This window comes from Tupaia chinensis, unplaced genomic scaffold (assembly GCF_000334495.1).
Source record: "Tupaia chinensis unplaced genomic scaffold, TupChi_1.0 Scaffold000369_1, whole genome shotgun sequence".
Taxonomy (NCBI): domain Eukaryota; kingdom Metazoa; phylum Chordata; class Mammalia; order Scandentia; family Tupaiidae; genus Tupaia; species Tupaia belangeri.
Window position 1 is genome coordinate 34,299 of NW_006159866.1, and position 26,340 is coordinate 60,638.

The 26,340-nt window shown below is 42.2% G+C and overlaps 1 protein-coding gene and 1 long non-coding RNA gene across 2 annotated transcripts in view; one reads left to right on the plus strand and one right to left on the minus strand.

The window, feature by feature from the left end:
* The first annotated feature begins 9,041 nt into the window (after positions 1-9,041).
* TNR (tenascin R) overlaps positions 9,042-26,340 on the plus strand; it is a 97,455-nt gene continuing 80,156 nt past the window's right edge. Inside the window, exons 1-5 of the mRNA XM_006153327.2 lie at positions 9,042-9,598; positions 12,739-13,215; positions 19,529-19,792; positions 22,914-23,029; positions 25,486-25,636. Coding sequence (XP_006153389.1) covers positions 9,100-9,598; positions 12,739-13,215; positions 19,529-19,792; positions 22,914-23,029; positions 25,486-25,636 — 1,507 coding nt within the window. The 5' untranslated portion in view covers positions 9,042-9,099. The remainder of the gene's footprint in view (positions 9,599-12,738; positions 13,216-19,528; positions 19,793-22,913; positions 23,030-25,485; positions 25,637-26,340) is intronic.
* LOC102496281 (uncharacterized) lies at positions 10,979-11,822 on the minus strand. The gene is made up of 3 exons (XR_335257.1): positions 11,801-11,822; positions 11,431-11,649; positions 10,979-11,130 (listed from the first exon to the last, which is right to left on the minus strand). It is a non-coding gene; the product is annotated as an uncharacterized LOC102496281 (long non-coding RNA).

Here is a 26,340-nt window from a genome sequence, read left to right on the forward strand (position 1 = left end):
TTTTTGGTCTCTTCCATCTCCTCTCTGACTCCAGTTGAAAAAGAAAAAGGAAAAGACCAAAGGTGTCCATGTAGATGCCTCTGGCTCCCTCTGCTTCACCTCCCCAGTTCTTCCTCCTGTACCCACACCTTGGCCTTCTTTATTTATTTATTTTAGCTAATTTTTATTATTTATTTTTTCATGGGTAAGAGAGAGAGAGGGAGAGACTCCAAAAGGGTCTCATATCAGATACCCCCCCCACCCTGTCCAGCCAGCCAAGCTGATGGACACGAGCACCCAAGGTGTACAAGTCAACCCAGGAACTGTACTCCAGTCTTCCATATGGCTTCCAGGATTGTAGAGCATCACACCACTGCAGGTGGCTCCACCCCAGCCTTCTTGAGGCCGGTTCCTCCTTTTCCTTGTCCTCCAGGTCTGAAAGGTAATGGCTCACAGAATACTTTTCTATAATCTTAACAAGTTTTCAATGTGAAGAAATAAAGTCAGAGGAGAGCATGGGGGAGGCAAAGGGGAATAAAAGCCACTGAAGAACAACTTTTGGTGGGACACAAACTTTAATCAAGCTGGAATGACACAACTCTCTCCACACAGGCTTTCTTGGAGAGAGTGAGCGCCCCATTAACAGTGCTCCCGAGAGGAGAATGGAGGAGAAAGGATTGCTGTGTGGCCATCCCCCCAACACCCCAGAGCGGGGGTGGTGATTCCTCACTTTCTGTCTCTCTGTCTTTCTGGCGAGTGCATGTGCCCTATAGCAAAAACCTCTCAAAAAACAAAAAAACAAAAACAAAAACCAGTGCTCTAAATCAGCCTTGAGGATGAGCCTGTTATCCACCTCTTACAAATTACCTGGAGACACCTCTGGTGCCGGCCATGATAATTATATTGATAAGGAAGTTGAAATGGAGGAAATGAATCAATGCAACCACACGATTTCTTGGGCATCGACTTATCGAATTACTGCAACTCTCTTGCACTCTCACTTGTAGGGTCGTTAGCTATCTGTCTTGCTCACAACTGTTAGTGTATCATTGAATCCTGAGTTTATCATCTATCCCTCAGGTTTATATTTTCTCACTCTACCTACAGGTACTTCTTGTCTGTTTTGCTTACCAGCCTGGCACTCTTCCATTTTTTTTTTTCTCTCCTCCATCTTTTCTTTTCTTTCCTTTTCTTTTGTTTCCTCCTGCTTGCTTGTCTTAGTCTGCTCAGGCTGCTATGATAAAATACCACAGACTGACTGGTTTACAAACCACAGAAATTTATTTCTTACTATTTAAGAGTCTGGGAAGTGCCAGATCCAAGCACCAGCAGATCTGGAGTCTGGAGAGGGCTTGGCTCACCAGTGCTTAGATGCCACCTTCTAGCTGTGACCTATCATGATGAAAGGGGCAAGGATTTCCCCAGGTTCTCTTCTATAAGGACATTAATGCTATTTATGAGGCTTTTGTCCTCATGGCCTAGTCATCTCCCGAAGGTCCCACCTGCTAATACCATCATCTTAAGGGTGAGGACTTCAACATATGACTTTTGGGGGATGAACTTGTAGACTACGCTATCTTCCTTCTCCCACCATCGATTTATTTCTTTAACTGGCCCACTTTGGTTCGAGTCCTGGTGACATACTAGTTCTGGTCTGATGACTCATCTGAGAAAAAAGAAGACAGGAGAAAAAAGGAGACTCTGCCATCCCCTGGAGCCTAGGTTACCTTTAAAGACAGAGGTCTTACATCTGGCTTAAATGTGCCCCCACCACCTCACACCAAAGACAGAACATGGGTCTAGAATAGGTGGGGCCCCACTAACAGAGACAAACATCTACAATGGCACTTCCAGATATGCCAGGGCATTAGGCCAGGTTTTCCTTGTGGAAAGCTGAAAAAAAAATTCTGCCTACCACATGACTGAAAAGTGCCAAAGAGAGAGACCACCTCCAGAATAGTCAGCATGCTTTGTAATACAGAGGAATAGGAAACAGGAGGCAGAAGTCGAGAATGAAGCCGGAAAAGGAAGCTTTCAGGGACTCAAGAAAGAAAAGCCACTTTGAAATAATTATGATGTGACATGAGCTTAGCAAAACTGAGGGCACATAGATTAAGCAGTCATTTAATAAACATTCATTCCCTCCCCTTCCCTCTTCAGCAGTCTCAGACAAAAACAAAAAGATGGAACCTCTCATGCCGTTCATTCCATTGTCTCTCTCTGCTTTGTGCCAGAAAAACATTGTCAGAAAGAATCAGAGAGGTCCATGGTGTGGCTTAACATGGTTTGTGACTGAGCTGTGTGGGCACACACCAGACGGATCCCATTTTACTGTAACTGCTGGCTCGGTGGCAAACTGTCCTAGGAAAGGGCAAGTTTTAAAAAATGTCCCTAGGCCCTCTAGGATCCAGGTTTGCAGGTTTAGAATGGCTCTTGATTCTTGTACACAGTAGAGACTAGGCACCTTTAAATAACCATCGAATAGGGCTTTTCTCATGGGGGAGAGAATGAAGCAATTTCTGGAGAGATAGCCTGGATTGGTGGAGAAAACATTAAACTAAAAGTCAGTGCTGTCAGTAAGTCCTAAATCTGAACCTGGGAGAGGAGAGTGTTGATTTGTAAGAGCTCTCAGTCTTTTCATGGGAACAGAATACAGCCACTAATTAATGCTGACCAGAAAATAGCACAGACTATGGCCTGCAAAGATCCTCTGCTCATTAACTGTGCAGTCTTGGCCTTGGTCAAGTTCCCTGGCCTTTCCTGAGGCTCATTTCCTTCCTGTTAAATAATGGAAAGAAAAAGAGGACCTACTATCACAGCAAAATCGCCATAAAGCCCTACAGGTTGTACACTGCTCGTCTGACTGATTGATGCAGCCCAAGCCATGTATGTCACTAAATATCTCAATACCTAAATATCACTCCTCTCTAGCTCAGAGTTACTGTGAGGAATAAATAAAATAATACAAAAACTGTGCTTAGCTTGGTCCATTACTATTGGCATTTGTAATGGTTTGAATTGTGTCTCCCCTGTCCTCCCAGAGAAGATATGTTCAAGTCCTAACCCTCAAAGTTCCAAATATGGCCTTATCAGGAAATAGGGTCATTGCAGCTGTGACTATCGAAGTTCAGATGAGGTTCTACTGGAGAAGGATGACCTCCAATCCAATGTGACCAATGTCCTTATAAAAAGATAGCCATGTTGGACCGGCAGATGGCATGGAGGTTAAGGTAGCTCTATCGCACATGGCCAACCACACAGTTCAAGTTCCAGACCCAGTGACTTGAAACACATGCCAGGTACGTGTATATGCATGCCAAAATTCCAAAAGAGAAGTGGAGGAGAAGGTATTGCAGCGTGACCATCCCCCTGGGAGGTGCTTTCTCACTCTCCCTCTTTCCTATCTCTGTCTCTGTCAAGCACACATGCTCTATAGCAAACAAACAAACAAAAACATTACCATGTGACGACACGAGGAGAATACAATATGAAGATAGAGGCAAAGGAAGTTATGCTGTCCAAGCCAAGAAAACCAGGGATCACAGACCATCAGTAGAAGCCAGGAGAGAGGCATGGAACAAACTCCCCATGGAGACCTCAGGAGGAATGAGCCTGGCGGACATCTTGATTTTGGACTTCTAACCCCCAGAATTATAAGAGAATAAAGTTCTGTTGTTTTAAGTCACCTACCTTATAGTGATTTGTACAGTAGCTCTGGAAATGATCGCAATGTTGTAGTGGGTAGAGTCCTCAAATCCACCAAGAACATGCATATATAAAATATCGGGAAAGAGAAGATCTTAACATTCCTCTCATTTGAGAGAGGAATTGAACTAAAACTCAGGCACAAGTCTTCAGTTGCTAGTGACCAGGAATTCACTACCTCCCATGGCAAGCCTAGTAGCTCTCACTATTAGAAAAGTCATTCTTTGCATTGGGCCAATCTCTGTTTTCCTGTAGATTCCTCTGTTTGGTGGAAACTACCTCCTTGGAACTTTTGCCACATAAAGTCCTGATCTCTTAGTATGTGAAGCCTCGTAGTCACTGAATGGACCATATTCTTGTACATATCTGAGTTTTAACAAATGCAATTTCTTCTGTGGAGAATGAGCATTTGCCTTCTCTTTCTAGACAGCAATCCATTGAAATTCATTTTGTTATTTTCTCCTGTTAGACTAGGTTACCCTAGTGGGAAAGAGCAATCCAAGATCTGTGTTTTGAAATCCAATGCATAATTTCTCTCTCACATTCCTTGTTCACAGTGAGTCCTCAGGTCATAGTCATCCAGGGATCCAGTCTGACCAAACACTGCCAATCACTCTGGGAGGGAGGACACTGTAGAGGGTCTCCTAACATGGGAGTGACACACATCATTTCTTCTCACAGCTCATTAGCAAGAACTAGTTACATGGCCTTAGCCAACCAGGAGGACCTGGAAATATAGTCTACTATGTTCATGCAAAGCAAGGCTAGAATCACTTAACACTAATGTATATCTCATCCACTCTATGTAGCATTCCCTGCTGCCCCAGCAGTGTCCCTTTGCACCCCCAGCCCTGCCAGGGTGTTTTGTGTATTTATTAGTCATGGTAATTATCACATTGCATTGTCATCATATTTACTTATCTTTTTTTCTTTTTAATTGCCAAAGGGCATGTGCATTACCTGGCAAAGACAGAGACACAGAGAGAGAGGCAGAGAAAGCACTCCCCAAAGAGACATGGTCATGCCACAATCCCTACTCTATTTCTCCATCCTGTTGATATATTTAAAGTTCACCCTTACATGCACTTACTGAATATTTCAAGCCCTGGGGCCAGGGTTCAAATCACAGTTGGCTTTTTTCAATATAACTCCCATAACCATAAGGCAATGGGGCCAGCCCTACTTACTTTTTCATCTCCTCCGTGAGACTAGGAGTTTCTCAAGGACTCTCAAGGACTAGCTCATAATAAGTGTTTGATATGTAGATGTATCTGAGAACAGAGACTATATATCTACAGTAAAAGTCAAGTCATTACAGTGGTTTACGAGGTTGTGCATGACTCGGCTCTGTGACCTCTCTGACTTCATCTTCCCCCCATATACTCCCCCATTCACCCAGTCATGCTCTCATAGACTGCCCAGGTAGGCTTCTGCCTCAGAGTCCTCATACTGGCTGCCCCCTGCAGCTGGGCTGCACTCTCTCAGCCATCTGATTGACTTGCTCCTCCACTTCTGTCAAGTCTCCACTCAGCTGTCACCTAATCAGAGAAGTTTCTCCCAGATCCATAAAATATCAACCTGACCCCTCTCGTCCTGTAAACTTTCCTCTATCTACTTTCATTTTTCTCATCAGCACTTACCACTTACACACACACGACTAGGAGTTTCTCAAGGACTCTCAAGGACTAGCTCATAATAAGTGTTTGATATGTAGATGTATCTGAGAACAGAGACTATATATCTACAGTAAAAGTCAAGTCATTACAGTGGTTTACGAGGTTGTGCATGACTCGGCTCTGTGACCTCTCTGACTTCATCTTCCCCCCATATACTCCCCCATTCACCCAGTCATGCTCTCATAGACTGCCCAGGTAGGCTTCTGCCTCAGAGCCCTCATACTGGCTGCCCCCTGCAGCTGGGCTGCACTCTCTCAGCCATCTGATTGACTTGCTCCTCCACTTCTGTCAAGTCTCCACTCAGCTGTCACCTAATCAGAGAAGTTTCTCCCAGATCCATAAAATATCAACCTGACCCCTCTCGTCCTGTAAACTTTCCTCTATCTACTTTCATTTTTCTCATCAGCACTTACCACTTACACACACACACACACACACACACACTCATTCACTCACAAATGTCTGTTACATTATCATATATTAAATATCACATAATTTGTATTATGTAATGTAGTGTTTGATATACATAATTATTTTGTACATGTATTTGTTGCCTGCTCTCCTTTATACATGCATACACACTTGAATATACTGTCTGTGTGTAAAGGAACCAGCCTATAGTAGGTACTCAGTAAACATCAGTCAAACGAATAAAAGACAAGGGAATAAATGTATTCCCTGAGTTTTCACATCTCTGATCCAAAAATCAAAATGTTCAGTCTCTTCCTCTTACATAAGATTTTGAGTCCCTTCAACAACCTTGCCACTCAGAAGTGACCAATGATCAACACAATAGAGTGCACAGCAACCTTTATTATCCTGTTCTACATGTCAACCAAGAGACTTCAGAGGTTACAAAACTCACTCTGTTGGCTGACTCATAGTAAGTTTAGCAATTTACTGAACTCTTTTTGACACATACTAGGGGGTCTCCAAAAATCTAATGGAAAATGTATATGATAAAATATCTAAACACTTTGTAATCAAAATAAACTTTTACCTTTTCTGTGTATGTGGAGACTTTATGAAGGCCCCACTTTCCAAAATTAAGTGGCACTTCCCTTCTCTCTATAATTTTATAATTGATGCTTTGGGACTAAGTATAGGACCTAACATTGTTCCTCTTAATTTCCATATCACTTGTCTTCCTTTTTATTTATAACATCATTTACTCTTTCACTTATTTACTGAGTGCCTACTGTGTGCCAAAACTCTATGTTAAGTGCTATGGGGTGTTATGTGATAAGTGTACAAATCTCAAAAGTAAAAGGTTATTTGGTGGTGTCAACATGAGTCAGATAAACAAACTCTAGTTCAGTAAGACAGAGAGCTAAGGCCTCTTCTATACGTAAATGGCTGATAGCAAAGCCGTTTGTGGGACGCTTTCTGTGACCAAGGGCAGAAGTGGCACTTAAAGCAAGCTTTGCCGAGAACCTGACATCAGAAGGCAGGTAGAGAGTGATTTGGGGAGAACTCATAGTTATAAGGGCAGTTTGTTTCAAACATGTCACTCTACGTGTCCTCAAGCTTGATTTATCTCATCTGGGAGTGACCAGTGATTGCTACTACTCATCACTCCATGCTCCTCACCCATCTCTGCAAACCATTGTTATTTATTTTAATTAATGTCTGGTATTGGACAAGTGTCATACAGATAATAACTCAAACATCATTTCAACCTCATAAATAATGTACCATTATTACTTCCACTTTGGAAATGGGAAAACTGAGGCATAAAGAGAGTAAGTAATCTTCACACACCTAGAAAGTGTAGGAGCTGAAGTTCAAGCTTAAGTAGTCTTTGTAGTTGCAATATCTCTGTTTCCTGTCCACATGGAAACAGGGCAAATTATAGTCCAATATACAAGATAAAAGTAGAGTAATAAAGCACAGCTTTTATACATGTCACTAATACAGAAATCCCTAATAAAGTCAACTCTCAGACATTGTCCAGAACCTAAATTAAAGAAAGCAGTAAGTAACTTGAGCATATGAAGAGGGATTAGATGAGTTGGAAAAAGATTCACCCTTTTGCTGATGGAATGTTTACTCACTCTTTCAACTTTCCATTCTTCCATATGTTCCACTCATCCATTCAGTCCACACCTATGAGGTTCTGAGCACTTGCTCCATGCTAGAAACATGGTCCCACATTACAAGCAAGACACGGTCTGGCCTAATGGACATAGCAGTCTTGGTGAAGAGAAGCAAGCAAAGGAAGCCCAGCAAAGGCGAAGGAAACCCATGATCTAGTGTGGCAAGTACTATCAGAGGGGGGCGCAGAGGAATGTGGGAGATTAACTCGGCCTACATATAGAGGAATAGATAAGAGGATAGGAGGAGAAAGATGAGAAAATAATACTGATAGAGAAAGGAACATTGTATCTGGCCCAAGCAAAATGTTCTAATCTCAGTGTTACTGAGAAAACCCTAGAATTTACACAATTTTCATCAAAGATGATAGAAAATTAAACATCTCTTTCAAGAAAATCACTGAGGCATAGTCATTAAGAACACAGCTTTTGCAAGCAGTTGGGTAGGTCTGCATTCAGTATTAACCCCTCTAGGTGGAATTTCCTCCATTGTCTGAGGGTCTAATCATCATGCCCCATCCCAGGGCAGCCCAGAGTGAGTGAGACGGTGAGTGTGGTGTACAGCACGGTGCTCACAGTGCCATGCAACAAAATCAGCTGTCCTTTGCTACCTTCTTCTCAGACTCCTAGTTACTCCTAGTTGGTCCCTTGGTCCTTAATCTTCTTTATCTTTAGAAACAAACTTTGTACATCTCTTTTCTCTTTTACATAAGGAATACAAAGGGAATATACTTCCTGTAGAATTGACTTGCATAACCATGAAGTTATTGTACTCTGTAGTTCTTGGTAACTAGCTAACCAGCAGAGGAGCTAATTTATTATTTTAACAATTTAAACAGAACCTCAGAAAAAAGACACCCCGTGGCCACAGAGCACTAGGACTGTACTAATGAGAAGATTAAAAGAAAGTGTGGCTCACACCGTTACAGTTAATCATAAATGTACCCAAAGATTATTAATAATCACAGTTACCTACAACTATATTGTTTGCCTGGTTGGTTATTCTAAAGTCAACCTGTACTGAATAGACCAGCTTAGAGGAGTTCATGAATTCGTGATTGTGAAGGGGATTGTTGAGCCCCTCCACAGTAAATATCTGGAGAGATGTGAGAGGGCACCTAGAGCTCCAGTCTTCTTCATCCTAATTTCATTCAGATGAGAAAGAAGTTCAGAGTTCTCCTAGAGGAATAGCTTGTTCACAGAGCCTCCAGCCCTAGCACTGTTGTGTTTTTGATTACCAGGGAGCCAGACACATGTGTTCTAGAGAAGTCTTTTGGAAAAACAAAATGGTCTTCTGCAGAAGCAGTGTGCTTTTTTTTTTTTTAATTTTTATTATCATCATAATCTTCTTTATATTACATTGGATTACATATAACTTTACAGTGTATTACATTGTTTTTTCAAAAGGGAGCAGAAGCAGTGTGCTTTTCAAGGACCCTGTCCTGGGCTTTTATGATCTTGGCAGCTACTGTCCTTTTCTAACATCCCCCTTGAAAATCTTTGGCCATCTACTCTTTAGCACTGAAGGATTGTACCAAGACACAGGTCTCAGAAGTCATCTTGTTTCTTGGCTTTTCTTACAGATTCCCACAACTCCATGCTGCGTGCTGCAGGCTGGTCTTGAACCTTGAGCTCTGGCTGAGAGGATGGGGGTAGAGGGGGAAACAGCAGTCCTGAAGCACATGCTTATTGGTGTCCACCTGATCCTTCTGGGCTCCATACTCAAGCCCTCAGAGTGTCAACTAGAGGTCACCACAGAAAGAGTCCAGAGAAGACCAGGGGAGGAGGAAGGAGGTGCCTCCAGCTACAACACATCCAGCAGAGAGCAGCCCATGGTCTTCAACCATGTGTACAACATTAATGTGCCTCCAGACAGCCTCTGCTCCTCGGGGCTGGAAGCCTCAGCTGAGCAGGAGGTGAGTGCTGAAGACGAGGCCCTGGCAGAGTACACAGGCCAAACCTCGGACCACGAGAGCCAGGTCACCTTTACTCACAGGATCAACCTCCCCAAAAAGGCCTGCCCATGCTCTAGCTCAGCCCAGGTGCTGCAGGAGCTGCTGAGCCGCATCGAGATGTTGGAGAGGGAGGTGTCAGTGCTGCGGGACCAGTGCAACGCCAACTGCTGCCAAGAGAGCGCCGCCACAGGTAGAGTCTGGGGAGCCTGCCTTGGGTTCTAGGAGGGGCAAGAGAAGGCTCAGCAGAGTGGAGAATGAATGAGAGAGCGTGAGGCACTCCCTGCGAAAACCAGCATCTCTTCTTGAGGTCTGAGGGAAAAAGTGCCCTAGTCTGCCGCTCTTGGTTAATGTATCTAAGATCTTAATGCAGTCCTTCCCGGGGGACTCAGTTCAGGGATTCTCTCTGCTGCTCAGTCAGTTTGAAATACATTAACCTGATTTTGGGGGGATGAGTCAGGTAATGGTACATCGGTTCAGCACAGCAACTTAGATCGCAAGCAGGGAATTTGCTGTCTGTCTTCATTCATCTTTGGTTTTCACAGGCTGTTGAATTGATATCTATCCATGTTAACCTGAGGGACTAGAGAACACTGTGCTCCGTTCACTCTCACAGCCTTCCTCCCCTCTGAGTAAATGATAGTCATTAATGTCTCAGAGGACCTGTCCCCATCTCCTCCAGCAGGATGGGACTTTTATCCCCTGCCCCTCTACACACATGAATGTGCTCACACACACACACACACACATGCACAGGTGCATGTGTACTACCGTCTCACACACACCCACATCACAGAACATATTCTGCCCTCCAAATGGCTGAATGTTCAGGGGATTTACTTCCCACCTTGCCCAACCCCTAACTTAATAGCAACACTGAGTTATAATCTTTACCTTTCTGAGACATGGTTGAGTCTTCAGAGCCAGACTTCCCAAGCTCACACCCTGGCTCTGCTACTTCTAGCTTGTGACCTAAGCAAGCTAAACCAGCTGTGCCTTCCTTTCCCATCTACAAATTGTAACCGACTAGAATAAGGAGTTATTAATGCTAAAAGCATCAGGGCCAGGTAGTGTGGAGGTTAAAGCAGCTGGATCCCACATAGCCAATTCTACAGGTCGAGTCTCGTACCCGGCAACTTGAAAGCCACACCAGGCATGTGTGCATGTGTGCCCAAAATCCTGAGAGGAGAATAGAGAAGAAAGGATTACACTATGACGATCTTCCCTACCCATGTGGGGGGGAAGGGGTGCGCTCTCTCTCTCTCTCTCTCTCTCTCTCTCTCTCACTCTGTTTCTCTGTGGTGAACACATGTGCCCTATAGCAAATTTTTAAAAAAAGGCAACAATTTGTAGGAAAGCACCATATAAACAATAGCTATTATCAGCTATCACCTAGGGAGGAGAATTGGTCTCTTCCTTCTGTGTTCAGTTTTTCTCCCCACAAGGTACTCAAGACCCAGTAATCCAGTTCTTTAATGAAACTTTATTATCTTGGGTTCAAGCATTCAGCTCTATAGGACCCAGGACCCAAGGCTTTCACAGGACTGAAAGCAAGAGATGGCAGGAGTGAGATTTTAGCAAAACCTGGATAGACCATAGCTCCAGAGGGATATCAAACACTTCCACCTAAGACGAAGCAAGATTAGGGGCAGGCTTTAAGTAATGAAGCAGTTCATAGGCTCTTCTTGCCTCCTTCTTCTCTCCATAACCCAAACAATAAACAATCTGAAGAAAAGAGAAAGTCAGGCTATTCAGTCTCTGATTCTTCAGTGAGAACTTCCAGGTCAGTTCATATTTTCAATGGAGCTGGAGAATAAGGGGAAGCTATAGGCTTCCACAAACATGGCCTTTGCTACTTAGGAAGCCAGGTGGCCTCTACAAGTAGGCTTTTTATCAGCCAGGCTCCTGGCACACATGGAAAAAAAAAATCTACAAGGCAGAGTTCTGTGAAGCAATGGCAGCGTAGAATCTTTACAGGCTGTGGGAGCTGCGTGAAACAGCAAAACTGAACAAGATCTAACTTACCAGGCTCCACATCCTCAGGGCCAAGTGCAGAAAAGGATGTCGGGTGGATACTCTGTGTTTGCTTAATATAGTTGTCTGGTTCATGTGAGACAGATAAGCACTATAGTTATATCACAATAAGGGTTAGGCCAGAATTATACATTTGATTCCTGAAGGGATCACAGCAGATAGTAACTAAATGCAACTGAGGTTCTGGGAAGCCTTTGAAGTAACCTAGTGCTGAGTTTGAACAGATGAGAAGCTTTGGTTAGACAACAGGAAGGGAGGGAAGGGTTTGGATGGGGTTTTTAACAGGTGCGATCTTCCTCTGCATGGACAAGCCAGTGCCCAGCCTACCTCCCCTCGATTACTCAGTCTCTGCAGCCAGTACCTGGGCATCTTTATCAGAGGGCTGTCCTTGAACCTAAGAAAATGAGCAGGGATTTACATGCCTTCAGGGAAAGTTTTTAGCCCATTATGAGGTGTGACCTGCATCTTATAGGATTGAACCCAAGTTACTCTCCTGATAAGGCACCTGGTTTGGGCACCTTCTCTTCCTGCTCTTCCTCTATCCCCTACCAGTTTCTCCTGGGAACACCTTTCACTAAGCCTCGTTTGCATGACCTTCATCTAAGGTCTACTTCTAGGGAACCCAACCTGAGATGCCCTGAAGTTGAACCCTGAAGGTCCAGGGACCAGATCTCAGCCACTTCTGCCCCAGCACTGTACTGGCATAGAGAGCCCACGAGAGGTGGAAACCTTTATTAAGCGGAATATGTACCAGGCTATGAGAGAACGTCAAAAAGTTGGTGAAAACGTAAAATTAAAATATGAGTTCATTTTTGTGCAAGAAAATGAAAATCCAGGGACCAGCAAATGGTATAGTGGTTACACCACTGGTCTCCCACATGGCCAACTGTGGTTCAAGTCCCAGACCTGGTGGCTTGAAACTCACTCCAGGTGCATGTGCATGCGTGCCCAAGATCCCAAGAGGAGAATAGAGGAGAAGGGACTGCAGTCTGGCCATCCCCCAGGGGAGTGATTTTTCACTTTCTCTCCCACTGTCTCTGTCCCTGTTTCTCTCTCTCTCTCTCTTTCTCTGATGAGTGCATGTGCCCTAAGGCAAAAACCTCTAAAAAAATCCATACATAGCTTTTTCATACTACATATTTTCTGTGAACTTTTTAAAGACCCTCTTTATATGTTGCTCTTAACTCTTAGCAACACAAATCTGATCAGAGAAAGAGTGGAGGCCTCTGCCGGCTTCTCCCAGCCCCATCTACAGGAGAGGCTGCTGCTGCCCTTTGACCTTCTGCTTGACCATTCCAGGACAATTGGACTATATCCCTCACTGCAGTGGCCACGGCAACTTTAGCCTCGAGTCTTGCGGGTGCATCTGCAATGAAGGCTGGTTTGGCAAGAACTGCTCCGAGCCCTACTGCCCCCTGGGTTGCTCCAGCCGCGGTGTGTGTGTGGATGGCCAGTGCGTCTGTGACAGTGAATACAGCGGAGACGACTGTTCTGAGCTCCGGTGCCCGACAGACTGCAGCTCCCGGGGGCTCTGCGTGGACGGCGAGTGTGTCTGTGAAGAGCCCTACACGGGCGAGGATTGTGGGGAGCTGAGGTGCCCCGGGGACTGTTCAGGGAAGGGGAGATGCGCCAACGGCACCTGTCTGTGTCAGGAGGGCTACGTTGGCGACGACTGTGGCCAGCGCCGGTGTCTGAACGCCTGCAGCGGGCGAGGGCACTGCCAGGAGGGGCTCTGCGTCTGTGAGGACGGCTACCAGGGCCCCGACTGCTCGGCAGGTAGGAAGGGGAACTTTGCGGGGCAAGTGGCCAGGGTGGTCTGGCACACTGGGAGAGGGATGGGAAGGAGGTGAATTTTAGGCTAAAAGACTCTCCCTTGGGTTATGCTCATTTACTGTGTTCATTTCTTGAGTCAATAACAATTGAGGAGGAAGGCCAAAAGGGAAAAGGATGGAAATCAGAAAAGGTCAGGTTCAAGCTAGGAGTTAAGACTGGAACAAAGGTAATGGTGATAATGATGAGAACACTCCATAGTCGTTGAGGTAGGGGAGGGCAGAGGGTGAGGTCACGGTACCTCCTTAGGCAAAGCCATTCTCTAACTCTCCACCAACTGGAAAACACCCCTCCCCCCCTTACCTGTTCTTATACTCCAGGGACACCTCTTTCTGTAATGATACTGCAAGGGACAGTGGTTAGTCTGTGAGGCTCTCTGGTTATCTTGGAGCTTACAGACTACAAGTTGTTACTAATTTATGAAATGATCTAATATCCACGTGGAGAAAAATGTTTGCAGGCAAGTAATTAAATGTAAACAGAAATAAAGAGCTAAAGGCATCAAGCAACAACTAGCATTCTAACAATTAATACAGAATAGTAAAAGGATATGATTCACTTTTATATAGTTCCAGATGACTACATAAAAAATCAGAACCAACCCCATAAAGTAATCCACACTGTGGAAACTAAAGGAAAGGTAATATTCTAAAAATGGAGATGTAAATCCAACAGTGGATAAAATATCAAGATCTCAGGGAGGTTAATTCTTTGTTTTTTTTGTTTGTTTGTTTTGTTTTGTTTGCTCCAAATCAGATTTTCTTGATTTCACTACTGTTCATCCACTTCTGACTACATCAGTCACTATTGCTCATATATTTGTGTTTTAAACAATGCAGATTAAGTCATTAATCCTTTTCATAGGTTCCTTTTAGGTTTCAGCATTCTGACTGGAAGCTATAAGATAAATAATAACAACAAGCATTTTTAAACCGAATTAAGTGATTCTAAAAATTTTCTTTTTCTTTAGAGAATTATTTTAATTTTTATTTATTTATTTGTTTGATCACTTAAATTTGACCAGAGAGGGACAGAGTGAAAGAGAGAGAAACAGAAAGTGAGAAAGCAAGCCACCAGGTCCAGGACTCGAACCATGGTCAGCCCTGTGGAAGTCCAGCACCCTTAAGCACCATGCCACCTGCCAGCCCCAATTCTAGGAATTTTCTAATCTGACATCAGTTTAGGAGATAAATCCTGGGAAGTCAGCATTACCAGCCTCCTATTCTTCAGCACCAATGATTCCCACCTAAATGGCAGGCAAGGTTCCTACACATGTAAATGAAACTTACATTCTTTTAAAAGATCAATGGCAATAATAAAAGAAAAACAGTAATAATGCAGTGCTTAGAAAAAAAATCTTAGTGTTCCTTAATTTTTGTCCATATGCAGCTATGTCCTTTAACCTCCCAATTATGTTCACTGAATTGAAAAATCTTTTTAAAAATATAGATGATCATTATACCAATTATTCCACAGCAAATTTCAAGCAGAAGTTAAACCTTACTGTTTCTGAGTTCAGCATCACTGGGCAGTTACTAGGAAGCAAATCCATAGTCTAGCTGTAAGCCCCACCCAGAGGATGAGGCTCCATAAGACTATCTGGAGGATGCTAAGAGTTGGTCTGGGCCATTGTTGTGCTAATGCTGTTTCATAATACACATGTATCTTAATAGACTTGACCTTCATTGGCCTAGATAGCTGTCATGTGCTTGACCCTGCTTTTCTATAGGGTTAGGTCCATTTACAAACAAATATTGATCTGATCTCAGATCCTTACTAAACTGGAGATAAGCCCTCCTGGTCACCTCAGGGAAGATATAGTAGCTGCTAGCAAAATGCCAACTAGGTTGAGTCCAAACCATGAATACACATTACCTCTGACAGGTTACCTCTGTGTTGCTTGAGGAAGACTTCTATAGGCCCAGATAAATTGCCCTACATGTTCCCAAAGTCTGTGAGGAAGGACAGCTGCATAATCTCCATCTGTTTCTATAGCAACCCTGGAGCTACCACTCATTGCAGGAGGGTCTGCTCTGAACGCCTGCCTTTTAAACCAAGTGCTACAGGTCTCTCCCAGAAAAGTATCTAGGTCATTATCTAAAGTGCTACTTTGCTTATCTTTGTAAAAAGGCTGTAGGAAAAGGGCTATTTATCCATGGTTTGACATTTCTGGCCAGGTGTACTCACCACAGCAAAACTGCTCCTGTTTTCTATAGGAGGGAGCAGAAGAAGGAGAAGGATGAATAAGGTGAGAGCATGGGGAGCAACCAAACATAGGCCATATTTTTCTCTTTGACAAGTGCATGGAAAACAGCCCCCCATTGTGTGGGTTTCATTCTGAGGCCCCTTAGGTCCCAGTGCTTAAACAGAATTGAGCAGTGTCAGCAAGGCCGCTGTGTTGGACTCCTCGCCTTGATCTGTGCTCGCAGTGTGCCATGGGACACAATCTCAAGCTTTCTGCCTCCATCTCTGCCTATGTACAGATAATAGGACAAACACTTCATGAACATGGGCACACAAAGCAGACCTTAGAAAGAAGCTACTCTAGGCTTCTCATTTTACAGATTTAAAAAGCAGCAGTCTGGAGAGACAGATTTTCCCAGTCAGACAGCAAATTAATGGCAAAGTAAGTATGAAAATCCTGGTCTCCTACCAGCTTCTAGCGCTCTTTAATTCTCTCCAGGATGCTAAGTAGAACAAAAATGAAAAATAAAAATCTTAAAGCCACATGCACAAAGAACTAGCCTTTTGATATGGAAGCTGTTTTCTGTCAAATGACTAAATAAATAAATAAATAAATAAATAAATAAATAAATAAATAAATAAAAAATAAGGTGTTGGAGATAGGGAAAAGAAGCACATTAAACTACTTGTCCACATTTGTCCCCAGAGATGGCAGTTACTATAGGAGCTGGCCAATGAGTTGGCCACAACTCCCTACGAGTCAGCAGGATGAAAGAACCCTTGGAGCAGGGTCCTGAAACAATTCAGAAAGCTGTTCCCTGGACTTCAGTCAGACCTGTGGAGATTCATCAGTGTCGGTGCCTGCCTCTGTCAGGACTAGAGCCAGCCCAGTCTTGGCACCTGCAAACCCTTGCTCTTTCAAGCAAGACATATCATGGAACAAATTCCTACTATTCTTGCCACATCAGTGCAAAACTGATGCAAGATTTAAGAAATAGCCAGAATGGCATCTTTGTAGACAAGCAACCCCAAGTTCTTGAGCCACAGTTTACTCTTTAACAGCTTAAGCTTCCTTAAGTTTCAAAGTGGCAACATGAAAGAAAAGAAGACCTGGAATACTTTGAGCCCACCATAAATTCATTGAATCAAGGCACATAGGTCTTTTATTATAGTTTGCTTTACTATTCAATAGCATTTCTTTTTTACTGACTGTCAATGCATACACCTACTGCTAAGTTATAGGCAAGGTGGTGATAGAGTCTGCTGCTGAAACCCAGCCCTCAGGAGCTCTTCTCCCCTCAGCTCTCAGGAGCTCTTCTCCCACATTTGACACCAGCTGTTGCCTTCTCAGTCTAAAGTTAAGACAGTGTTTATCAGGCTCAGGCCCCAAACTAAGCTGCCGAGGTAAAAATAACTCTGCCCCTTGGACCACTAGATGGCATGGTATTAAGGTGTTGGACTCCCACATGGCTGACTGCAGTGTAAGTCTTGGACTTGGTAGCTTGAATATCATGCTGGGTGTGTGTATACATACCCTAAATCCCTAGAGAAGAATGGAGGAGAAGGGATTATGGCATGGCCATCCCCCCAGGGGGTGATTTCTCACTTTCCCTCTTATTGTCTCTCCCTCTCTCTTTCTCTCTGTCTCTCCCTGGGGAGCACATGCACCCAATGGCAAAAACCTAAAAAATAAAAATAAAAAATTCTGCACCTCTTTTTTGCTTTAAAATTCTAAAATGCTTTGCTTACATCACCCTCCATTGCCATTAGTATAACACCTTTATTTTCTGGAAGAGGAACCAAAGAAAGGAATATACTGATTTGCCCAAAAGGTTGTAAGAAATTTTGGAGACTTGAAATTAGGAATGGTCATTTCTGTCACTGTGACAGAAGTCCTGCAGAGGAAACTTGAAGTCACAAAAGATAGGCACCAGAGGGCCTTCGCAGAGTTTTCTTACCCCTAGTATGAATACCAGTCTGGAAATCACATCCTATATGATTCTCTGAATTATTCCCTAATACCATTTACTTTGAGGGGCTATATAAAAATAAAAGAAAGCATCTGTCACAACTTGTATCCTTCCCCACAAATTGTCAGGGAAAAGAATGCTAAGCATAGATCTGAATTTGAAAGTCAGTTCTGTTGTGACCTAACTCCCTAATCTCTTAAGCTGGGCCTCGGTTTCCTCCTCCATAAGATTGGAATGATTATATCTACATGTATTACTTCATCGGCTGCTAATAAAGAATTTTCAAATCTTAGTTTCTGTGTTTGCTACGTGGCCCATCTTCCTCATCTGTAAAATATGAGTAATAATACCTATCCCATAATGTTGGTGAGAGGATGAAATAAGGTAGTCCACATAAAGGTGGTTAGTATTGTGCCTGGTATATAAAAATGCTCACTATAATCATGCAAAATGCTGACAGGTGACAGGCTCTGTATATCAGTCTTGTTCCCTTCATCTAAGAGGCCATTCTGGACACATTTTACAGGCTGTCCCAAAGGTCTTAGTGTAGTTCAAAGCTCTAATAATGTCAAAATTATAAATAGTACAGACTTATAACCTATCATCTGAAAGTTTAATTATTTAAATTTTATTTACACTCATTTCGTTCTGTAAATTTTTTAAAAATACATTTTTAATTTTTTGTTTTAGTTAACATTTGCCATCTTTAATCAGAGGAAGATTTGTTTTCCGGAATATTTTATACAGGCAGCAAAAGCAATCCAAGCAAATGTCCAACATCACAAATACATGCAGCTAATTTCTGTCCCATGAGTCTAAGATAAAGGACTCCTGATTTCTGCCTTGGCCAAAGATTTGAGGTTGTCATTAGCAACAGCCAGGAGGCAGACACTCTCCCCTCACATAACTGGTCTAGGCCTACTAGCTCATAAAAGCAAAAGGATGAGATTACCCAGCAGAGAAATTCACAACCAATGACAACTCTTTAACTAATCGAAGCCTCCACTAAAAAATAAAGGTATAAGTTAATTATGACCATTTAAATATTGGCCTGATCTTTGATCTAATCTATGGGCAGGTCCAATTACAGACACACTGGAGTTGGACTCTTAATTAGTCTTAAAGCCTCGATTATTTCAGTGCTCAAACTACTGGTGAATCTTCACATCCCAAGGGAACCACACATTTGAAAGGCTATTTCAATGTGGGCTAACCTTTGGTGACTTTGAGAAGTATTTGAGATGTAAGGCAAGAGGGAAAAAGCAAAGCCCTCAAGAATGCCTCTTTCTCATTATCTCCAAGATCAAAGCTAATAAAAATTAATTTACCACAAGTTAATTTCTTACAGAATTTAAATAGTCTTTTTTTTAACCTGGAAAATGCTACAGTAAAGGGCTATTGAATATCTTCATGAGGCTATAATATCCAGGACTTACTGTTTTGGCTTCTTATATTTTGCACCATTACCAAGAATGAGTCTTTATTTCCATTTGCCAAATCAGACATTGGTTCCCAGGGTAATCTGATGACAGTAACTTATTAAACTACCAAATTTTTTGTCTAGTGGTGTGCTATTAAATATCTAACAACTGGCTTTCTGAAGGGGGAAATTAAGAGCCTTTATAGCATTTGCCAGTTTCCATGGTTAAATCCTCTCTCCATGGCCAACTTCAGACTACACACATGACATCACTAAATACTGAGCTGGTATAGTGCAATGATTTGAAATTAATGAGTTTTTATTACCTTTTTATATAATGTGTTTAATTGTAAGTTTATAAAATTTAATCTTTAAGAGCTATATTTAACAACAATCTTATAAAATTCCTAAAAATATGATCAGTTTTCACAAGTCAGGAGGAGCTACCTCTAAGAGAAGCTGGCTGCAGCACACCACCAACTCATAGCCTTATGGAGATAGCAATACGAAACACAGAAAAGACCAGAACCTGCCCATAAAGGTAGTTAGAAGTCACTCAAGGCCATTGGGTCTTGCAGAACACATAGATATGGCCTGGGGGGTGAGAGGTGAGGAAGAAAGTTGAGTCCAGAATGGGGAAGGCAATCCTCTGAGCTCATGCTGTCTATGTATTGCCTCCTGGTAGTTGCCCCTCCAGAGGACTTGCGAGTGGCTGGTATCAGCGACAGGTCCATTGAGCTGGAATGGGACGGGCCGATGGCAGTGACGGAATATGTGATCTCTTACCAGCCGACGGCCCTGGGGGGCCTCCAGCTCCAGCAGAGGGTGCCTGGAGATTGGAGTGGTGTCACCATTACGGAGCTGGAGCCAGGTCTCACCTACAACATCAGCGTCTACGCTGTCATTAGCAACATCCTCAGCCTTCCCATCACTGCCAAGGTGGCCACCCGTACGTACCATTCCCCCATCCTATTTCATTTTTCTTTCCTCCTACATGAGATCATGGGCATTCATGATAGTGGTGCCTTTTCTTAATTCTTTGGGGATGCCTGCAATAGTCATTGATCTTAAGGGAAAGGCTTTCAGACGTGCCCCACTTAAGAAGGGTACATCATTCAAAAGGCACTTCCAATTCAGGAAGTTTCTATAAATTATAGAACCGAATAACAAAAAGTACTTTAATTATTGAGTGCTGATTTGTTATGGGCTAACTGATTAGAAGTACAGTATGAGACTTTGGATCTAGTCAGGGATTGAAAACCAGGAGATATGAAATAGGATGTCTAAAAAGCAAGGAACAATTGGCATGTTAGAGATGGGAAATAAAAAGCAAAGTGGAAGAAAAATCTTATTTAAAACCACAGCTAACAACATCGACTTCCAATAGAAAAATAACACATTTCTTCTTGGTCTTTTGTTTAGCAAAATATCTTAATAGTCCATTTTAGCTCTAAATGTTAAGGCTCTTATGCATAGCCTACATTCAGTGAGAAGAGAGAGAGAATGAAAGAGAGATAGCAGATTAAACTGCTGTCCATAAGAAGTGGACAGTTTTTCTATTTTACTTGTAACAGGAGGAAACACCTATAGATGTGTATCTACATGTTATATATGTTTACTTAAGCATAGAAAAAAATATAGGATTACATATCAATTATTAACATTACATCAGAGTGGAATAAGAAAATAAGAGAGCATCCTTTTTTTCTTTATTTACCTCTGAATTTTAAAATGATTAGAGGTGAGCCTATATTATTATGTAACGGAATTTTCAAAAAAAAAAAAAACAAAGAAACAAAAAACATGCAGAGGTATTTAGGTGAGAGAAATTTCTGGGAGTTTGGGTGCGATACTACGCCTTCATCACCCCAAGTCTACTACAAAACCTGCATGCACCCAAATGCCTGTGTGCATTTGGTAAGACTGTGTAAGAAGTCTTTGGGAAAATCAAAAAAGGAGGTTGTATCTCATTAAATTCTGGAAGGAGAAAAGAGACCTTTCAAAGAAGAAGCGATATGAGTATTACAGAGTTTTCAGCAGTAACAAGAAAGAGGAACAAGAAGTGACCATGAAAACATAAACCTCTTAGAATTTTGGAAACTCCTTGGTCAGTAAGTGGAACTTATCACCAGATAAGGGTAAGACTGGACCCCATTTTATGTAGATCTCAGATGACAAGATGGCACTTAGATAAGAAATGTCATGAAAGTTCAGAAATGCAAAAAGTTGGGCTGGCCCAGCAGTGCAGTGCTTAGGAGTCACAGTGGGATCTGGATCCCGGATGGCTAACCTCTGTTTAAACTTGGCCCTGGTGACTTGAAAAAGATGCTGGGCACGTGTTGGAGCCCCAAACCTGACAGAATGGAGAAATGGAGAAAAAGGATTGCAGCATTATCACATCCCGTTGAGGGTTTTCTCTCTCTCTCTCTCCCATTCCCCCTTCATGAGCACATTCACTCTATGATAATATAATTAATTAATTAATTTAATTAAGGGAGAAAAGAAAAACAGAAAAGGAGAAAGTCAAGGTAAGAAGATTGGCCTTACAAGCTTCATGAACACCTAAGGACATAAATGGAGCTTACAAGGAGGCAAGTAGAGGAACAGGCAGAGGGGAAAGAAGTTAAGATGTCATCTTGTCCCCTTGCTTTTCAGATGACATAGATCCTGTGATAACATTGGATTCCCCCTAAGAATGCCAACTCTGTTAATATGCCTACCTGTTTCTATTTGACTTTATTATTATTATTATTATTCCTTCGGTGCCTGAAAACTAGCTTTAAATATCTGCAGTGATTTTGTAGAGAGGCAGGTCACCATCTGCTGCTTCTCCTGCCTTGCTCCGGAATGAGTCACCTGAGTTCCTGGCCCGACTCCCAAGCATCTCCTCTCTGATCCACATACTCATGTGGTGATGATGAGGTTTCCATCTCCTGTGGTGTTTATTATGCCAATTCAGGGCATCCCCTCAGGCAAGCTCCCAGGTGACAAGGACAAAATCATGTAAACTCACCTGACATCCCTTCAAGTGGGTTCAGAATCAGCCATGCCTTTCAACTAAGAATCGTTAGAAAGCTTCCAAATGGGAAAATGAGCATCTGTCAGTTTTCCAATGGGAATATCCCATGAAAGACAAGCTAAAATGGGAGCAGGCTCCCTGGAGAACTGAGAAAAGTCATGCTGTCATATCTCAGGGCTGGTAACTGGAACTCCATCAGGACAAGCATACCTCCACCTCACCAAACCTGTGCATGTGTCTGTGTGTGTGTGTGTGTGTGTGGTTGGCAGAAAGGGGCTGGGGAGAGAAAGAGGGAGACTGAAAGAGGAAAAGAAAAATTAAGATAAGTGAGGCAAAGGTGAGTAAAGAAGAGAGAAAAATCATGAAGGAGCCACTAGTATAAAGAAAAAGTACAACAGGGGCAAAAAATCTTATTACCTGCTTCTGTCTTTTGGATATGCTTTTGTTTTGCTTCTGTACATGAAATGGAAAATTCAGACCATCCTAGACTTAGTTATTTGAGCAAAACAAAATTCTCTCAAGTACATCAGAGGGTCAAGAAAAGCATCCTAATCTTTATTCTAAAGTTGGCTTGCTCTACAGCTTTAGCCAACTTTCTCTGTGCTCTCTTTTCCTGTGCACAAAATGGGAACACTGATATTAGCCATTACACTGCCTCCCAGGGATCCTGGAGAGCTTTCAAAGATAGTGTTCAAGTTTTCTGAAAAGAGCAGGGATTTAAAAGCCAAGATTTACCACATTAGAAAGGAAAGTATGACTTTCATATTTTAATACTAGCCTACAATCTGATAGAAAGCATAGAAAAATACTTTATCAGATTGTGTTTGTTAAGTTTATGCATGTGTTCCACCAACGCAGAGCACCAGGGCTACAGTGACGTGGGCCAACCCACACCTGGGACTCACCACGTTTGTAGCCAGATTGGGGTTGCCCACCACACATCAGCATACCTCTGATTTGGAGAGAACTCACCAAGACAAAGTACCAGGCAATGCGTTCTGTCCCTGCCAGGGATCACCATGACATTGTCACCTACATTATTGTGTTCCAGATCTGTCCACTCCTCGAGGGCTGCGATTCAAGACAATCACAGAGACTACCGTGGAGGTTCAATGGGAGCCCTTCTCATTCTCCTTTGATGGGTGGGAGATCAGCTTCATACCTAAGGTAACACTCACCTGTCAGGCTGCTAAACAGCCTGATTTGGAATATTTGTACATTCAACTGAGAATCAGGCAGCAAGGAAGGCACTACCTAACATTTCTGTCCATGTTACTAAGGATGCAAAAGGGCATTGTGTGCACCTGTACCATAGACTATTTCTTTCTCAAAGGTGTGAGCACCCTGGCCTTAGATAACAGGAGGATGGGGAAGCAGCCATCAGTTCCAGTTCTCAGCTGAGGAAGCTCTTGGGTTTAATGGACCATGATTTAGTGACTATGAACTCCCAAAAAGTTGGGGCTCTCTATAGGACCTTAAAAAAGCCAAACTGAATTAGCTGCATACTCAGCCCACAGTTTCATTCTGTGCAGACAGATGACCCAAAATTCAGCTTCAGGGTTTCAATCTCTAAGGTTAGAGACACAATACAAATCACCTTGGCTTTCCTGAATTTTTCATAATGAACTCGCAACCTATTAATTAACTGACATTTCCTTAAATAAATTGCATTATTAATCTATGGGTTTAAAAGTATCCTAAGATTTCCTCCTCTCTTTAAAGCAGTGTTCTGTTTTATTAATCTTAAAACCATTGGGTTGTTGGGAAAGTCATGACACATTTTTGCATAGAAAAACATAGAAAAATAGGTCATGACTTTCCTGATGACCTAATAACTTTTCCCAATTGCTAGAGACACCTATTTAGTTACAGTTTTCCAGAATTTGCACGCCCTACCTGTGTGCTCCAAAGCTATAGCACTCATGAGGATGTGAGTTGCAATCATACTATTTTCCTCTGTCTTTCTTTTTCAACATCAAAGATGGTTTTTTCAGTCATTTATCAGACTTAATGATAAATGACATATTTTTGGTTAATAAGACTATGATTTCACCATTCTTTTACTTCAAAATTCTTAGAGCCATGGATTGCTGACTCTTTGAGTTCAGAGCATGACTCCCTGTTTTACACCTAGCTTACTTTATAGAGACTAAGACTCAGAAAACTTAAATGACATCATGCAGCCAGTTGGTGATAGGCTGAAGTTGAGAACCTGGGTCTGCAGCTTCTATTCTAGGGCTCTCTCTACTAAACCTAGATGCTTCATGTTCTTTTATGGACATAGTCATATAATGGCAAGTTTAATTCATCTAAGCAGACATTCTATACAGATGTTTTATTATATGTCTTGTATTAGTTAAAATGGCCAATAAAGAATGGCAGGCAACAGGACTTATAACAGGACAGAAACAAATCATGTCACCCTGCAGCTTGGGAAGACAAAAAATTATGCCAAGTTCTCCTATTTTACATCCAATGCATAAAATTCTAGAGAGGTCTTCAAAAGTTAACTAAAATACATATTATGAAATACCTATGCATGGATTTTTTTTTAAATTTGCACCAAAATAAACTTTCACTTTAATTCTGTTTTTCCACAAACATTTTGACATCCCCTCTCAAGAGAGGGGCTGGCCAGGGCATGCCAAGGCCAAATACAGGGCTACATGGAAAGCAGTTGTGACTTGTAGATTGAGCCACTAGAGGGCATTTATCATACTGATTTATAAGAGTATGTTTATAAATTACATAGAGGACACTCTGGTGACAGAGACCAAAGAATTGAGGAGAAGGGCAGTGTCACAAAAAGGACCCTTTGTCTCTTCCATTTCCAAGGACACCCATTCAAAAAATGTAAGATAAGTAAATAGTGGAAGAAAGAAAGGAAGGAAACCATAAATCCAACATTACCAAATTGCTCTTTCTCATTTCCTCTTCTGCTCATTTTTCTCTTTTCTCTCTGCTTTATATTATCCTTTGTTCCATGTTTCCATTTTCTTTTCTTTGTACATCATAGTCAGTTGTGTCACTGAGTCCTAAGTCATCTGGGTGAAGCGGAAACAAGACATTGATAGATTTGCACCCAGTGTAACACCATGAGAAACTCCAGATATAGCAAAACAGCTCCAGCTTATAAAAAACAAAATCTGAGAATGTCTTAGTTTGAAATGTGTTGTGTGTGTCTAAGAAGATGTTTACACACATGCACACACAACTACACTCTTCTAAATAGCCCAGAGCATGATCTTCATGATAAATGCCAAAAAAATCTGATGGATGTTAACCATAATCATCAAGTATTTCATCTTTGGCAAGAGCCAATCTGTATCACCTTGTGACTAGTTTTTATTGGCAAACTCAACAAACTCAGAAGAGGCCAAAGAAATGTTCTTTAAAATTGGTTTTTCATTTGCCAAATCCACATAGAGCAGTGGCATTCTTACTGAGCCTGCTGGGAGTTGTTCTGGCCCCAGACACTTGGCTATCAGCATGAAGGGAAGAGATGTAGCCCCTATTTTTAACTCCCAATTCACACTCGATGTTCCACATATTTATCTTTCTCTCATTAGGTATCTCTCCCAATGATTTTTCTCTTGCTTTCTTTGCTTCTCCCTACCCTCCAGAACAATGAAGGAGGAGTGATCGCTCAGGTACCCAGTGATGTTACCTCCTTTAACCAGACAGGACTAAAGCCTGGCGAGGAATACATTGTTAACGTGGTGGCTCTGAAAGAACAAGCTCGGAGTCCCCCTACCTCAGCCAGCGTTTCCACTGGTGAGTACTTCCAGTACTTCTCCCTTTAGCTACCCAGTAGATCACTTGGGACAAAGAAACACAGAATTGCCCAACAAGTGGAGAGACAAAAGAAATACCAGGATTCATTCCTGAGCTGAAAAGATTTTGGTACCTGGAGATGGAGCTACTCTAAAAGATGTTTAGGTGATCATCTTTCTCCTTCTTCATCCTTGCAAACAGAAGTCTGGGAGAGTGTTCTATGGAGAAAAAATTTTTGCTAAGATTTTCAGTGTATTGTTTCTGATCTTACTCATTAAGAAGGCTCATCAACGCCCTAGTGTCATAAGCTTTGGAAGCTGCAAGAGCTGACTCATTCTTACCTGTTGTGAGATTTAGAGACAGTAGCTAAATCTTCCCAACCTTCAATTCATTTAACAATGATGAGTAGTAATAGCCTCCTTCATTGAATTAATATGGGGACTGAATTAGATACAGCACACAAAGTGATTAGCACTATGTTGACGAGGGTGAGTGCTCAATACCTGCCATGTACACATTTATCCAGAGAACATGCTTAGAACTGAAAGCAGTAGGGAAAAACAAAAATCATTTGAAATCAGAAAGTAAGGGTAGGGTTCAAAGTGGTAACTAAATTTGATTATTATTTTATCCCCACAGTTTATCTCATTTAAGATTATCATATTTTCAGGATCAGTTCATTAATGATATTATATTTTGCCTTA